Source organism: Leptidea sinapis, chromosome 22 (genome assembly GCF_905404315.1).
Source record: "Leptidea sinapis chromosome 22, ilLepSina1.1, whole genome shotgun sequence".
NCBI lineage: Eukaryota > Metazoa > Arthropoda > Insecta > Lepidoptera > Pieridae > Leptidea > Leptidea sinapis.
The window spans coordinates 4,705,975-4,721,456 of record NC_066286.1 but is presented as its reverse complement, the minus strand read 5'-3'; the positions used below and the strand labels follow the sequence as shown (position 1 = coordinate 4,721,456).

The 15,482-nt window shown below is 34.2% G+C and overlaps 1 protein-coding gene across 1 annotated transcript in view; it reads right to left on the bottom strand.

Moving 5' to 3' along the window:
* The window catches only part of LOC126970949 (uncharacterized), a 320,824-nt gene that overhangs the window by 165,305 nt on the left and 140,037 nt on the right, over positions 1 to 15,482 (bottom strand). The window contains exon 4 of the mRNA XM_050817094.1: positions 5,609 to 5,829. Within this exon, the coding sequence (XP_050673051.1) occupies positions 5,609 to 5,729 (121 nt within the window). The 5' untranslated portion in view covers positions 5,730 to 5,829. The remainder of the gene's footprint in view (positions 1 to 5,608; positions 5,830 to 15,482) is intronic.

The window sequence follows — 15,482 nt, the reverse complement described above, 5'->3', positions numbered from 1 at the left end:
GCGTCATTCCGATACATATGGCTCCTTTGCACAGGATGCCGGCTAGATTATGGGTACCACAACGGCGCCTATTTCTGCTGTGAAGCAGTAATGTGTATAATTTATTGTGTTTCAGTCTAAAGAGCACCGTACCTAGTGAAATTACTGGGCAAATGAGACTTAATAAATTACGTGTGCAAATGTAGTGCCGCTCAGAATATTTGGGATTTTCAAGGTGTATCAATTACCATCAGCTAAATATCCAGCACGTCTCGTCCCTTAATTTCATAAAAAAATATGAATACACAGATTCAACTAAATGGTGTGTTTCAAACATCGAGTTCGTTCCATAAGAGCTCAGTTATTTCAAATGGAACACTAACAAAAATGAGCATAAGACAAAATTGCATTTTAAAACGTTGAAACTTATACACTCAGCACATTTAAGGGCGAGGTGCGAGGTGTGGAATAAAATTTCAAAGCTGAGTGTAATTCAGTCCGGAACGAGCGGCGAACACCATAATGGAACTAATTTCATGCAATCGCTTCACTTCACCCGCTCGCCGCCTATTTTTCTTGCGGCTTCTAATTACTTTTGCTTTGACGTGCGTAAGTGATTACGCGTTCGTTGCGTTGGATTTAACTGATTTTAATAAAGCAACCCCGACGCAAGTTGAGATTATGTTTTTTAATTCAAAATTATATATTTATTCAAACAAAACAAATCTCATAACTATATATACAATACTATGATTACATTAAATTAAAACTATCATTACAGGGAAGCGTACCGAGAATACTGGCAGCATTTTCACTGTGGATAGCTACCTCCGTTGACTGCTGCCTGTGCACTGCCTTATTGATGCGCGAAGTTAGTACTTTGTACATTCTCCGCGTTTTCTTTCGATGATCCAATTAAATCCAGTATCAGCTCGATTCATTTTATCGCGTGCGATGCAGAGCAGCTCGAAATGTTGGGGACCCAGTGCTCTGTGAACGGCTGGATCACTTGGCGTTGCGTAGAGATGTTGCTTCGTTGTGTGTCTTCAATTTGTATGTATATTCTATCGCATTTAAACGGGAGTGTTGAGAGCTGTTGCACCTGCTTCCTGCCGCCGAATTCCACCTTCGCACGACACGCCACAAGTTAGGATATCATCCCCACCATCTGGATGTGTGGCGGTCCTCCACAGTGCGGTTTTCAAGGAGCCTTCATCCACGTACTTCAAAGCTGTGAAATGAACTTCCTTGTGCGGTAATTCCGGGACGATACGACATGGGTACCTTCAAACAAAGCTCGGTCACTTAACACCAGGTGACCCGTACGCTCGTTTGTCCTCCTTTTCCATAAAAAAAACACATGGTACATGGTAGACGAGAATCGAATCGCGAGCTCCGCGGTGAGACTCAACTATCTATTGCGCAACGAACACAAAACGATGGCTTAAAATGATATTTAAATGAAATATCCATTTTATGTCCATCAGCATAATTTTACCATTAGCTGACACAACGTCATAAAAGTTTAAACTTTCTCAACATTGTCCACTTCTATTATCTAACTCAGTTCAGAAGCTTAACTATATCCAAAAGCGATTATTAATATAACACCATTTGAACCAGACAATAAATTGTCTTTCTCAAATATAAATTACGGTCAAAGTAAACAAGCAAATCCTCTAAATCGTTTACTATGTGACAGTCATGTTGATAATCATATCTTTACGATATTGTTTCATATTGATACTGTTGACGTATGTTTTTGTAGATGGAGCATCACCTGAATTGTATTTAAATTATATAAATAAATATTGAAAAGTTTTACTAATTTAAAGAAAATTAGTAAAAATAAAAAAAATCTCTAGTTCTTTCTATGAAATTTCCTTACCATTCCATGGTCAAAGTAATTTTTTACCTATATAAACATTTTTTAACAAACCTTTTAAATTTCGTTACATTTTTTGTTTTGCACATTTTCTGGGCTTATATTGTAAAACCAAATACTATATACATCGCGCAACAGCTTTCCTTCTATAAGTATATACTCAACGTTAAAATATATAACTTTAGGTATAGATTCAATGAAACCAATTGCGGAGTTAACCTCTTTCTAAATTGGCATGAAGGTATATACTATTGCTGGATCATCAATGAACCATTGTTTAAAAAAAATAAGATAAAAATATTATAGGATATAATGTATATATATTAATATATATAGGACTAAGAATAATATTATACCTATATTTGTAAATTACTGTAGTTCATACCGTATTGGAATGTATTTTATGCTATGGCTGTCTTATTGCAGAACTTGGATGGCTCCATCTATAAGTATTCTTAAGTAGTAAATGTTAAACTCCTACACAAATTGTTCTTATTATCGACTTGTTTGTTACTCATACCGCGTTAAGAGGAATGTTTTGACAAGCAAGGGCTTGAGGACATATTTGTCATATTGTGACGACCTTATGCTCTTATGAGCAGAATCATTCTGTGAATTTCACATCATATAGCTTATTGTTTCACTTTAGTAAGACTTATGCCGCGTTGACGGACAGGACTATGGACTAATAGGGTTTGTCGCGATGCAATTGGTATCTTATAGCTATAGATAAGGTTTTAAATCCAGGATATTCAAAATAGAAGAATTATGGAAATAAAATAATGTAGTATGTTTTTTACTAAAAAAACTTTACTCTTCTTGACATTATCAGGTAATAATATAATAATAATATGTAATAGCACCATAGCAGTGATGCGTCTGTAAATTTAATAGATTTTTTTTTATAAGTTCTGCATAATATAATGTTTTGATACCAGTCAGCCCAATAAAATAGTTTTAAAATCGTTGTCTCTTTCTGTGTACCTACGCTTGTGCAAGCTAATCTCAGAGACGGTTGAATGCGGTTTTCAGTAATATATTGAGGCAACCTCTACTGAGAGCAAAAGGAATTAGCAAGGTCTGTTTTAATTGCTTAAATAAAATAATAAAAATGTAACTTCTACGCAAAATCTTATGTAAAAACACAGTTAAAATTACACGCGTTTTAATCCTTCAAAAGTGTTTTATTTAACTGTGTTACACTCGCGATAATAAAAAATAATGCTATGTAATAAGGATCGTAAAGGTCTCTTAAAAGGCTTTATTTCTTTTTTCCGTTTTCGTTGTTTAAACTGGTTATTTTCAATAATACAAAAAAAGGACGACTGTATGCGTATTTAACATGCCCTGGGTTCAAGCCGTGTTAGACCAGTGCGAGTTAGCCCTACTTAACAAATACTTAAATTCCACATGTTTTCCTCGAGAGAATCAATTATTAAACACACACACACTCATACTCACGCCTTGTTCCTGTTGGGTTAGGCAGAGACAAGAGAATGCCTTTTGCTTCTATCCTTATAAACCTCACTCTTTTCATACATGCTCTTTCCTTTTCTCAAAACGTCCTCAATTTGGTCGACGAATGTTCTACGAGGTCTCCCGCGGCCGACTTGCCCACACATACTTGCCTTATATATTTTATAAGCCATTCTTTCTTCACTCATTCGCTACTTATTAAGCACACACATGAATTGGAACAATCGAGGAAAACCGGCGCTGTCCCAATCAGAGGCATCGACACTAGCCTTTGTGCCATCAATGCTCCTTGTAATAAGAATTTAAGTTGAAATATATTAAAAATTAAAACGATTTAATCACAAAAAGGCAACAAATCCATCTCAGGCTCAGTTTTCAACGAAATTAATCCCAAGCCCAAGAGTAAATCAAACCACTATATACCAAAAGTAATTGATATCAACAAAATACTGTCAACAAGAGATTATATAACGCGGTTTATTTCAGACAGCCTAAATGAACTTTTCATTTATACACAAGCGGGATATTAATATTTATGAGATTATTCAAATGCAAGGATTCTGAGGGTCCCTAATGTGTTTTTATTGAATAAAAAGTATTATAGACTGATTCCTGTGTTGAAGGTTCATAAACATCAGCCAGGGATTCAATCTGATTGATTACAGAGATATTTTTAAATCATACTACATACATATACATACTACTGACGACCCATATAGCCAGTGGTTAGTGACCCTGCCTACTGAGCTAGAAGTCCCGGGATCTTATCCCGGTAGTTGCACATATTTATATTATGATGAATATGGATGTTTATTTCCGAGTCATAGATGCTTATATTGACACACTGAAACACACTTTTTACACAAATTATCTTGCCCCAACTCAGGCATATATTATAGCCTGTGTTATGGGTTGCAAGACAACGATATATTTTATACAATAAACTTACATAAACATACATAAATTAATTTAACATCTATGAATCGGAAAAAAACATTCATATTCATCATATAAATGCTTTTACCTACCGGGATTCGAACCCGGGACCTCTAGCTTAGTAGGTAGGATCGCTAACCACTTGGCTATACAGGTCGTCGCTTATGTATGTTTAAGTAGTTTAATTTGTATTAAATATATCGTTGTCTTGTACCCTTAGTACAGTCTATGACTGGTTTGGGGCAAGATAATTTGTGTAAAAGTATGTTAATATTAACCGCTAACTTTAAACAGCCGCTTAGGAGTGTTTTTTCTCATTCTGACTTAGGTCAATAGAAGAAGACAGAGTGAGAACTAGCAATGCTTTAAGTTAGCAGACTATTATGAATAAGGAAGTATATCTAAATCTCTGTGTTAACGTTATAGTTTAAATATAAAACATCTATATATTGATGCATGGTATAATCTACTAAAAAAATTAGAAGCTCTTTTAAAAAGCTAATAATATTGAAAAAAGTTACAATTCTATTAATGAAGGCCTCTTCTGTTTATTGCCATGCTTTACGAGGTGAATGTGATAAGTTAATTATTTCATGATTTGTTAAGTAATATTTACCAGTGGGAGGCTTCTTTGCACATCATACCGGCTAGAATATGTAAACCTTGTTGTGTTTCGAACTTAACACCTTATGTCACAAGATGACGAGCGCAGTTGTGGTGCAGCTCAGAATTTAAGGTTTTTAAAGAATCCTGAACAGCACTGCACTGTAATGGCAAGGCGTATCAATTACATTCATAAGATACATAATAGCTTTAAGGGTAAATGTATACACTTCAATAATAAAGACCCAGCCACTATTGAGGCATTATCTATAAATAAATTTAAATGTTTTATAAAAAAATGGCTCTGTCGTAAATCCTATTACTCCACTGCTGAATATCTAAATGATCGGACAGCCTGGGACTAGATTGTGATTCTTTTATAGCGATAGAAATGACTGTACAATATTGTATATTTTTATTGAAAAGAGCGCAAAAAAAGAATGCTGGGGGAGTTTCTTGCGCCGCTTCTTCTCTCTCAGAGCGCCATTTGTTTCCGAAGCGATAGTAGTATCTAGTAGTATAAAAAATTACATCAAAAATAATTCTAAAGGAATCAATTTTGAGAAAATAAATGCCTTTTATGCCTTTTTACCATCAGCTGAACGTCCTACTCGTCTCGTCCCTTATTGTCATAAAAAAATCATTTAAGTCGTATACGTAAAGCAATTTATGAATGAATTAATAAATAATCTACTAATCTGATGAAATTCACTTAATCTGAAAACTTACCTGGCTTATCCAAATCACTCAGGAACTCCTCAGTGTCGGTATATGCCGTGGTAAGACCCAGCGCCGTGAGGACCGTGAGCCAGGCCCACGTTGGTTTGGGCCTTACCCAAGGCCTATTCATGGCCCGGCCTCAGGAGCACATCACTACACTACACTAAACTCAGCACAACACTAGATTGAAACACTTTACGAACACTCATTCCACAGCCGCTGCATTGTTCCTGAAAATTAAAAAAAATATATATTAATAATTATTACTTTTATTATTACAACATTATTATTACAATACTATTACGCCTTGTGTGGCGTTTTCAGGGCGATATGGGTAGTTCAAAAAAACCGCATACACCTACTTAAAAGTCTGACACCGCTCCTGTGATTCATCTGCTATTGCAGAAGAAAGTGATGACTTAACATCAAGCTGACCCACACGATCGTTGGTCCATCTCTTCCATAAAAAAAAAGAAATCTTAACTGTGAAAGGCATGAACAAATGTATTACTTGTATAAAACATAGCTAGAAGCTTCGATATTTTAATTTTCCGGGATGGATAAAATTATTAGAACTTCGAAACAAAACAGTATCCATTTATAGCCCGTCGACTCACAAAAGACTATTGTTTCAAAGTTACGTAGCGCCGAACATCTTGTATCCAGAAACTCGATATTTTAACAAATCACTCGAAATTTTTCAAATGGTGTATTTTACTCTATTCATCGAAGTATTTATCAGGTTACATTGCAGCTCCGAGAACCATGCGATTGAGTAACAATGTGTTTATTTTAATAAGTTTATTTCTTTCATGCTTTATCATATCAGCTGTACTTGTGTGTACTATGGAATTAATTAAAACAGAATAGAATTGAAAAAAATATATTAAAAAAAGTAGGCGTTACTTTACGGAAATCCCTAATTATCCAAATGTTTTGAGTTTTCCTTAGTGTAAATTCCGTCAATATTTGTCTTTAAACAAAACCAAACTCGCCAAACAGTCTCGTGCAAGAGTTCGGCGAGTCAACATCTCCTGAGGATGCCTCGTGTAGAGGCGAAACACGTGTCGAATTGTCTAAAGACAAATATAGGTGGAATTAACATTATAGAAAACTCAATACATTTGGAATAGAATTGGAAAAACTTGAACAAGATGATTTTTACCCTCTATAAATCTTTCTTTTTACTCATTGTTGTACTAGAATCCCAATAGCCTATTAAAAGGACGTCAAAAATTTTCCGAGCGGCGATGTATATACGTAAACATTAACATAACATAGAGATAATGTTAAAACATTCATTCAAATTAAGACATTATTTCGTGGTAGTAAAGTTCAAAGTCTATTTCTCTCGCTCGAAAATCGTTGATTGTGATGTGAAGGACTTAATAAAGTATGTACTTATATAACTGATCGTGGCTGTATAAATGACAGATAAAAGTGACAGATAAGAGGAGCATAAAAAAAGTTTTAACAGCACGCAACATAGTCACAGAAATTGCCATTTAAATAAAATTTTGGAAATTAAACTTTCAATATAAAGTGAGACCATAATGAGAGTAACTGAAAGTATTTTGTTGTTAAGTTGGCCCAGTGACTTCAATTCTTTAATATCTTCTACATATCACATGTTTTGTTTGCTTTTTGTTGTAATAAGAAATAAATATAATTATGTTGTTGTGTTTACTGTGGTGTATTTTGAGTAAAAGTAATTATTTGTTCCAATGCCACAAATGAATGAGTTGGCGTCACTGATACAGACGATAGCAAACTGCGATTTATAATCAGCATATTGATAAAATAATTGCAATTTTGTAGTCTCCCTAAAACTTTTAAAAGTTCTTTAATATTCTGGTTGCCAAATTGAAAATAGTAATCGAAATAAGAAAAAACACAAAGTTGCAAAATTAAAAAATCAAGAATGACAAAGATATGTGGCAAAGGGATATATTAATAACTTTTTCATGTCAAATGAAGCATTACCAATTTGCAAACAACGAACATAGATGATCTTAACACACAACAACACTAAGTGATCTTCAAATAATATTAAGCCGGTAATGCACCTCTTGATAAGCTTTATTTAAATATATACAATACATAATTAATAAATGCAATATTTAAACAACAATGACTAGGAAACGTATTCTCATATTTATCATATTGCGAATGTTCGTGCCTCTTGGGATTCAAACCCGGGCCTCCTAGATCAGAGGCCCGAGACTTATCTAAGGGTTAAGAGGATGTCTTGGTTTTAAAATATAGTACCTGGATGACGATTTTTAAGAAGGTACAAAACTGGAACACAAAATAAACTATTAGGACATCTGGATTCGAAAGAGGGTCTTCTGCTTTCCGGATCACCCAATGTCCCATCTGAGCTATTACAGCCTTGTATATAGTGAAATTTACCTTTTGTATTCTAATGTTATTGTAGCAGTTTCTTATTAAAACACGGATAAAACTACATTTTTTAAAATTGAGACCTAGCTAGATCGATTTTTCGCCCCCAAAACTACCTGTATACTAAATTTTATTAAAATTGGGAACTGTTTCCGAGATTCAGATTATATATTAATATATTTATATAAAAGAATTGCTCGTTTAATGATATAAGAAAATATTTGAACAAGTAATAGTGTATGTCCACATGACAAAAGATCAAAAACATAACATTAACTAGACGGATAATGTTACTACATGTAATTACAAAGTAATAATTGTCTACAATGACTTATCAATCTTAGTGAAAACACCTACAGGGATCTTCTAAGTGATTACATGGGTGTTACGTAAGTTAAATCTATTAATCTGGTCCCTCGCTGTTCCAACGCAACCTTTTTGCACTATTTCCCTAAAAAAATAAAATTGACCTAGAAGATTGGGAATGTGACAGACAGACGGACATGACGAGGGTCCGACCTCACCGTAGGGCCCAAACGTGACTAAGGTAGCGAGCGAGGGGTTGATTTAAATCACTAGATACATGTCCAATTGGTACGATGTGTCCGTAAGCTATGATACCAATATATTGACTTCTTACTTTGTGGATTCAATATTGGTGGGTTGGGACTAATAGAAGTCGTTCCCTTCTCCGTCACGGGCGGAGGCCGACTTTTAACATCGACATTTAGACTAAGGAAATGATGATACTTTAATGCATTTCTAAACGTTCGTTTTGTATTCAGCGTTATTTACGCAGATTTTATTATAAACAAGGTTATACATTTACATAGACAGACCATTATAGCATCTCTATCACGGATTTTCAATCAGCTGCTGATTTATATCTTCATGTTCTGATTTAAGAATTCGATCTCATTATCTACATAAAAAATCAATTATTTATGGATTAACAGTTAACTGAGTGTCACTCCTTAGCTATTCATTGTCACACTAACTGTTGACCGTGATTTGAAAGTTTTACTGAAAATTGCGTCAACCGTACTTTGGGCCACTCTTTTGTAGCAATTGGAATTACGCTTCTTAGCTAGTCATTGTCACCAATTCAAAAATTTTTACGTATTATAAGTCAAAAACTACGACCACCATGACACTCTCTGTTGACTGTGATTTGAAAGCTTTATTAAAAATCACGACAACCATACTCTTGGCCACTCTTTTCCTACAATTGGAGTTTCACTTCTAAACTATTCATTGTCGCACTAACTGTTGACCATGATTGAAAAGTTTACTGAAAATCGCGTCCACCTTACTCTGGGCCATTCTTTTGCAGCAATTGGCGTTTCTTTTCTTAGCTATTCATTGTCACACTAACTGTTGACCGTGATTTGAAAGGTTTACTTAAAATCGAGTCAACTGTACTCTTCGTCCCACTTTTGCTGCACTTGGTAACCATTAATGAATACGCTTATCAACATGATAATTTCAACTTTAAGTAAAATTCTCTGTAGACCGCATGAGTGAAGAAATCAAATATATAGCTGACATAAAGGGGACGACAGGAACAAAATCGAAAACAAATTTAGTACAAAATTGATAAAAAAATCTTTAGTGCGTCATACAACTGAGAGCTCTTTCATAATACTTTTGAAAGGTCACAGTAGCTTTAAGTAGAGCAAGTCTATTATTCTTTTAGCTGTCTCTGCTGTTTTGTAACTGACAGACGTACAATTTTTTATTGTTTTATTACATGTATGAAAAATTTGCCAATGACTCGCTCTGTATTCTTAAATCTCACACCTGATTCACTAAGTTGAGTTCGAACATTACTAGAATAATGAAATATAAAACATCGTTAAGCTAAATGGTTTTATCATTCTTGTATAATAAAGCTGTCGTGAACAAGGGGATCCCCTGCAACGGTATAATGTTGTTCTAGCAAAAACTTCATTCGTATTCAAGTGTAGAGTCGCGAAATTCTCACGCTGTACAGTTAAAGATCTAGACCTACTAAAAGCTAGGCTAAAGCTATAATAATTAGCCTTGTGTCACGAATTTGATTACCGAATTGATTTAATGCTAAAATATTAATCAACTCGCTTGAGTGCTTCAATTATAGTTTCGAAATTAAGTAGCGTAGTTGATAGATAACCAAGAAATGATACTTAAAACCCTCTAGGTATAAAATATTCGCATAAAATTTAAAGTGTTAAAATATATAACGCTCTTATATCTTTACAAAAATCCTGCTGGGTTTTACTGCGCCGTTTTTCGAACGGGTGATAGATTTGGACTTTGCCCCTTTTCTTATATATTCCCGATTTTGGCGTTCAGGGTTCAGAGAAATTGTCAGTGACTGCTTTCGTTATTGTTAAAGTTATGGGCAAAGAGGATGTTAATACTACGTAATAAGAGGCGGTACTGCCTAAATGAAAATTGAAATTGCTTAAGTATTAAACGTGCAGTTATTTGACATAAGTTTGAAGAAGAAGAACTACATTATGGCAGTTGGCGACGAAGTATAATCCGGCTAAGTTTGAAAGCGAACATTTGGAGTTTTTTACAAGATTATAGCCGTCATCTGTCAATCTATCAATGACTGCACATTTCATACAATTAATTGAATCGCCTTTATTCTTAGAGAGTGTCTGGTTATGGCTTCCTGCATTGTTTGGCGGATATGAATAATACTATAGTTGATTATATTATAGAGGATGGTTCTTGTCTGGTTCTGCACAGGCCACCTAAAATTGTATAATATTATATTAAATAGGCTAAGTTGTAAGATGATTTAAGATATGGGATGGGAGTTTTTTTATCAGTTCTTCTCCCTACTTTACGAACTGATGAAGCTTCATGCCGTTTACCAAGTGTTGTTGCAATATATTATGTTATTGTCACTCCTATTGGTAAATTTAATAACAATATAACTAGAAATTATTCCAAATTCAAAATTATTATTCAAAAGATTTTAATAACTTGTTAATGTGCACAATCCTTATTGTATGCTCCGGTATCCATATTCATACGATCCCTGTTTAAATGAAATATCACTCCGTATATCATTGAAATGCTTTAAATTGTTAATATTCGTATAATATTTGCATTTATTGAAAGTGATGGTATTTTATATAGTGAACGATTGATTCATTCTCAGAAAATCAGTGAAGCTTATGAAGACATAAAAATTGTATGCGCACTCAAATTTATTGATTATCCATTCAATACATCACTTTACTGTAATATTCATAACGTTATATTTATTTATTTATAGCGTTAAAATAATACAGACGTTTTATGTGATACGCTAATATTTCATCAATTGGATGAATATTTACACTTTTTTCAATATAGTCAAGTTAATGTAGAACTCTATGAAATTGGGGTTGTGCTGTTCACGCCCTCCGTCAATAGTTTGATACCCACCGAAAATGAGTGTTCGAATGGAGGTAATCTTGATCTCAAAACAGCTGTTAAGTGAGCGGACAACCTGGAACTAGATTATGATTTATAGCAATAACATTTTCAGTACAATATTGTATATCTAAAAAAAAGAGCGCAAAAAAAGAATGCTGGGAGAGTTTCTTGTGCCGCTTCCTCTCTCACAGAGCGCCATTTGTTTCCGAAGCCGTTGTAATATTAGTAGTATTAGAAATGACATCAAAAAGAATTTAAAAGAATTTAATTTTGAGAAAATAAATGCTTTTATGCCTTTTTTATGCCAAGGCATTAGTTTCTGATCTTTAAGGTGGGATTACACCCTAGTCTTGAAGATTTCTAACTCATTTTGGTCTGGCATTGCTGCAGTTAACATGATTTTACAATAATTCTTGCGGTGTTGCGTAATTTTGTTGAATGTGTACTTATTGCGTCTTGTAGAATGCCGGACATCAATGGGGTGCGTGTTATATGATGTCCGGCCCTTGTCATAAAGTTTATTAAATTAATTAAGTATTTATGGAAACAAATCTTTTAACTACATTTACAATGCTATGATTACAAAAAATAATAACTATAATTACGTGGAAGCGTACCAAGAATACTAACAGATTTTCCGCGTTGGATAGCAAGGCTGATCCGTTGACCGAAATAGCTGCCAGTGCTTGGGCATCCAGTTGCCGTATTGTTTAAGTTAATTTAAGTTTATTTTAATGGAACTTTGGATTATTATTATCTGTGAAATACCTTCACGAAGGTTCGTGAAGTTCGTTCTAAAAGGTGTCGATTTTTGTCTCAGTGTTTCCGCAACGAGTTTATTAACTTGAGAGTTGTATAAAATAATTGTGAGCACAGAATGCCGGATATTAGCCGGTACATCCTCGAAGGCACATTAATCACGGTCGTCCAACAGTTAGTTTTATTTAGACGGATCTTCATTAATTCGCAGCTCACAAAAACTCGACGCGAGCGTCCGCGACGGCGACTTGTTAAATGAAAACAAAAAACAGAATCTCTCACGGAAGACTTTTCGTTTTATTTTAGTTCACTCACTTCATTTCATTCAGTTTAGATCTTTTTATTATTGAAATATAGAAACTTGGATCATTTATACGTCTAGATAGACCATGACAGCTGTGAAAACGTTGAAAATTAGACTTAAGACCTAACCTCTATTTTGAGCAATTCACGCACACTAACACAAAGTGTCATACAAATCTCGAGTGTCAGACGTAGCTTGTCACGGACACTATACTAATATTCCAGGCCTGTTTTTATAGGTTGTATAACAGCAAGAGACTCTATCTAGACGTATAAATTATCCAAGTATAGAAGAATGCTTAGGAGAAATTTAAATCATTATCTTTTTAAATTTGTCTTGGACAACACTCTATTGAACTGAATTCAGAGATGCTACTTAATGCCAGTAGTTAAGCGACTGAAACGTGGCCACATGTTATAGAGAGGAGGCGCAGCATTGGCAATCTCCACTCTTACGCCATAGATCCTTCAACAATTCCGCTCACGGTATGATTGCAGAAACAATTAATCAAAAAAATTATATTAAAATGACAAATGGGAATCTGTTAGTATGACGACCTGTATAGCCGAGTGGTTAGCGATCCCACCTACAAAGCTAGAGGTCCTGGGGTTCGAATCCCGGTAGGTGCAAGCATTTATATGATGAATATGGATGTTTGTTTCCGAGTCATTTATGTTTATATGTATATTTATATTAAGTTATGTATGTTTAAGTAAGTATATTGTATTAAATATATCATTGTCTTGTAACCCATAACACAGGCTATATATGCTTAACTTGGGGCAAGATAATTTCACTTTAACTTTAACTTCAAAAAAATTAAGGGTAACTGTTGACCGCTATTTTGAGCCGTGCACGCACGAGTATAGCAAGTATAAGATGTAGACTGTCACGCACACTAAACTAATATTCCCGGCCTATTTTTGTCGGTTGTATAACAGCAACGGACTCTATCTAGATGTATAAATTATCTATGTCTTACACATATATTCACAGCGGAAATCCAATACGCTTTAAACGCCGGCTTAACTTCACTCAATAAATGGGTTTATTTTATAATAGATATAAAAATAATTAATTAATTAGTAATCTTTAGAGATATGTATCAGCAATTAAATAGTGCCAATACCATAATGATTTTACCCATCAATCCATCAATGTATTTCCGGTAGTATGTAAACCATGCATAGCATTAGAACATAGACTGACATATAAAATAGACTTCTAACGCACGATGTGGTATTTTGAATTAGTTTGAAAACAGGAATGTTGTTTAAGTTATAAGGAATGTTATTTTGATATAGGATTATAAAAACTAGTGATTGGCACAATTCATAAAAGGTTAGGATATTTTAACGTAGATTTTAACTTTGGTGAAGTTTTTTGTAACTTATATTATATTACTTATAATAATGACAGAATTATGACTTTTGACTCTTGTTTGATTTCTTGTCAGTGTTCAAAAGGGCGTAAACAATGCTTGGATATTTAATTTAATTTGTTAATTTGTTATAATTGTAACAGTTTTATTCATTTAAGCTTTCAGCACATCTCTACCTAAACTTTTAATTATGCCATCTGTATCTAACACTTGAGCGCGATATATGCTTAAAAAGGGTAAAAAGATTTTGTGTCACAACTAACATTATTATAAAAGATTATTTTATCTACATTATCAACAAGTACAATGGATTGTTTAATAACTTAGAAAAAATACGTCTGATAAGTCTAACTCCGACTTCGCTTCATAGATTTCTTTTTTTTATGAAAAACAAGGAACGAGACGAGCAGGACGTTCAGCTGATGGTAATTGATACGTACTGCCCATTACAATGAAGTACCGCTAAGCACTGCGCTTGTCATCTTGAGACATAAGATGTTAATACTCATCTGCATATTATTCAAATAAACGGAACTCTTTTTTTGAGAACCGATCGGAATGAAGCAATTACTAATTACAACGTGTAACTTGCCAAAATACATCAGTGTCGGTTTAGTTGTTTCGGAGATTATTAATAAAGACCAAACTGTGCAGAACACTGAAGGTCAATGAGCGTACATACGGGTCACCTTATAATATGTGATTACCGCGTGTACAATACTCAATATGTCTTGCCCAGACTTTCTTGCTCTCCATTGTTGATTATGCAGACATCTGCTATCCCGACCTTACCGAGGCTCAGCTGGATAAACTCGAACGCCTAAAAAATTTATGTATTCGCTTCAATTTTAACCGACGTAAATACGATCATGTCTCCTCCATCTGAGAAAAACTCAGCTGGCTTCCTATACGTCTACGTCGTAATACCCACATTCTACACCTTCTTTATTCTATTATTTTTCACCAAAACACTCCTTTACCTACTATTTGAGAGATACTCACACGATTTGAGCTACTAGGGTCTCAGCATGAGCTCTCGTTGCGCTCTGCTGCGGAACAAATATTTAATGTTACTTTCCATAAATCTGATAGCCATCACTCTTCTTTCACCATGCCTTTTATGCCTTTTAATACAGGCCTTGCCTTGTTCGAGCAAAATAATTTGTGTGAAAATATGTAACTATTAGATATAATTATTTTTCGTAGATTAAAACTACGTTATATGTATTATGTTAAATATATAGCATCTGGCCACCATAGTACAGGCCTTGTCTAGAAACTGTTTAATTATTAAAATTATTTACAGTAAATTACAACTTTGTATATTGATTAAGTAGTAGCTTACGACTATCGAAATAATGTTAAATATATCGATGTCTGCTGCCCACATTTCAAGCCTTGCTTAGTTTTAGGTTAAGTAATATGTGTGAAAATGTGTGAGATTATAACTTAAATATGTGTGAATTAACAGGGTGTAAGCTAAGCTTTTCAGGCAAATGTAACCAAACCATCAAACTCCATCTATATGCATGTACACTCGGAACGTAAACTCGTTTTGCCAGACTCAATAATAAAATATTATGATCCACTCTTTATTAAACTGGTTATCAAAAAAGGCG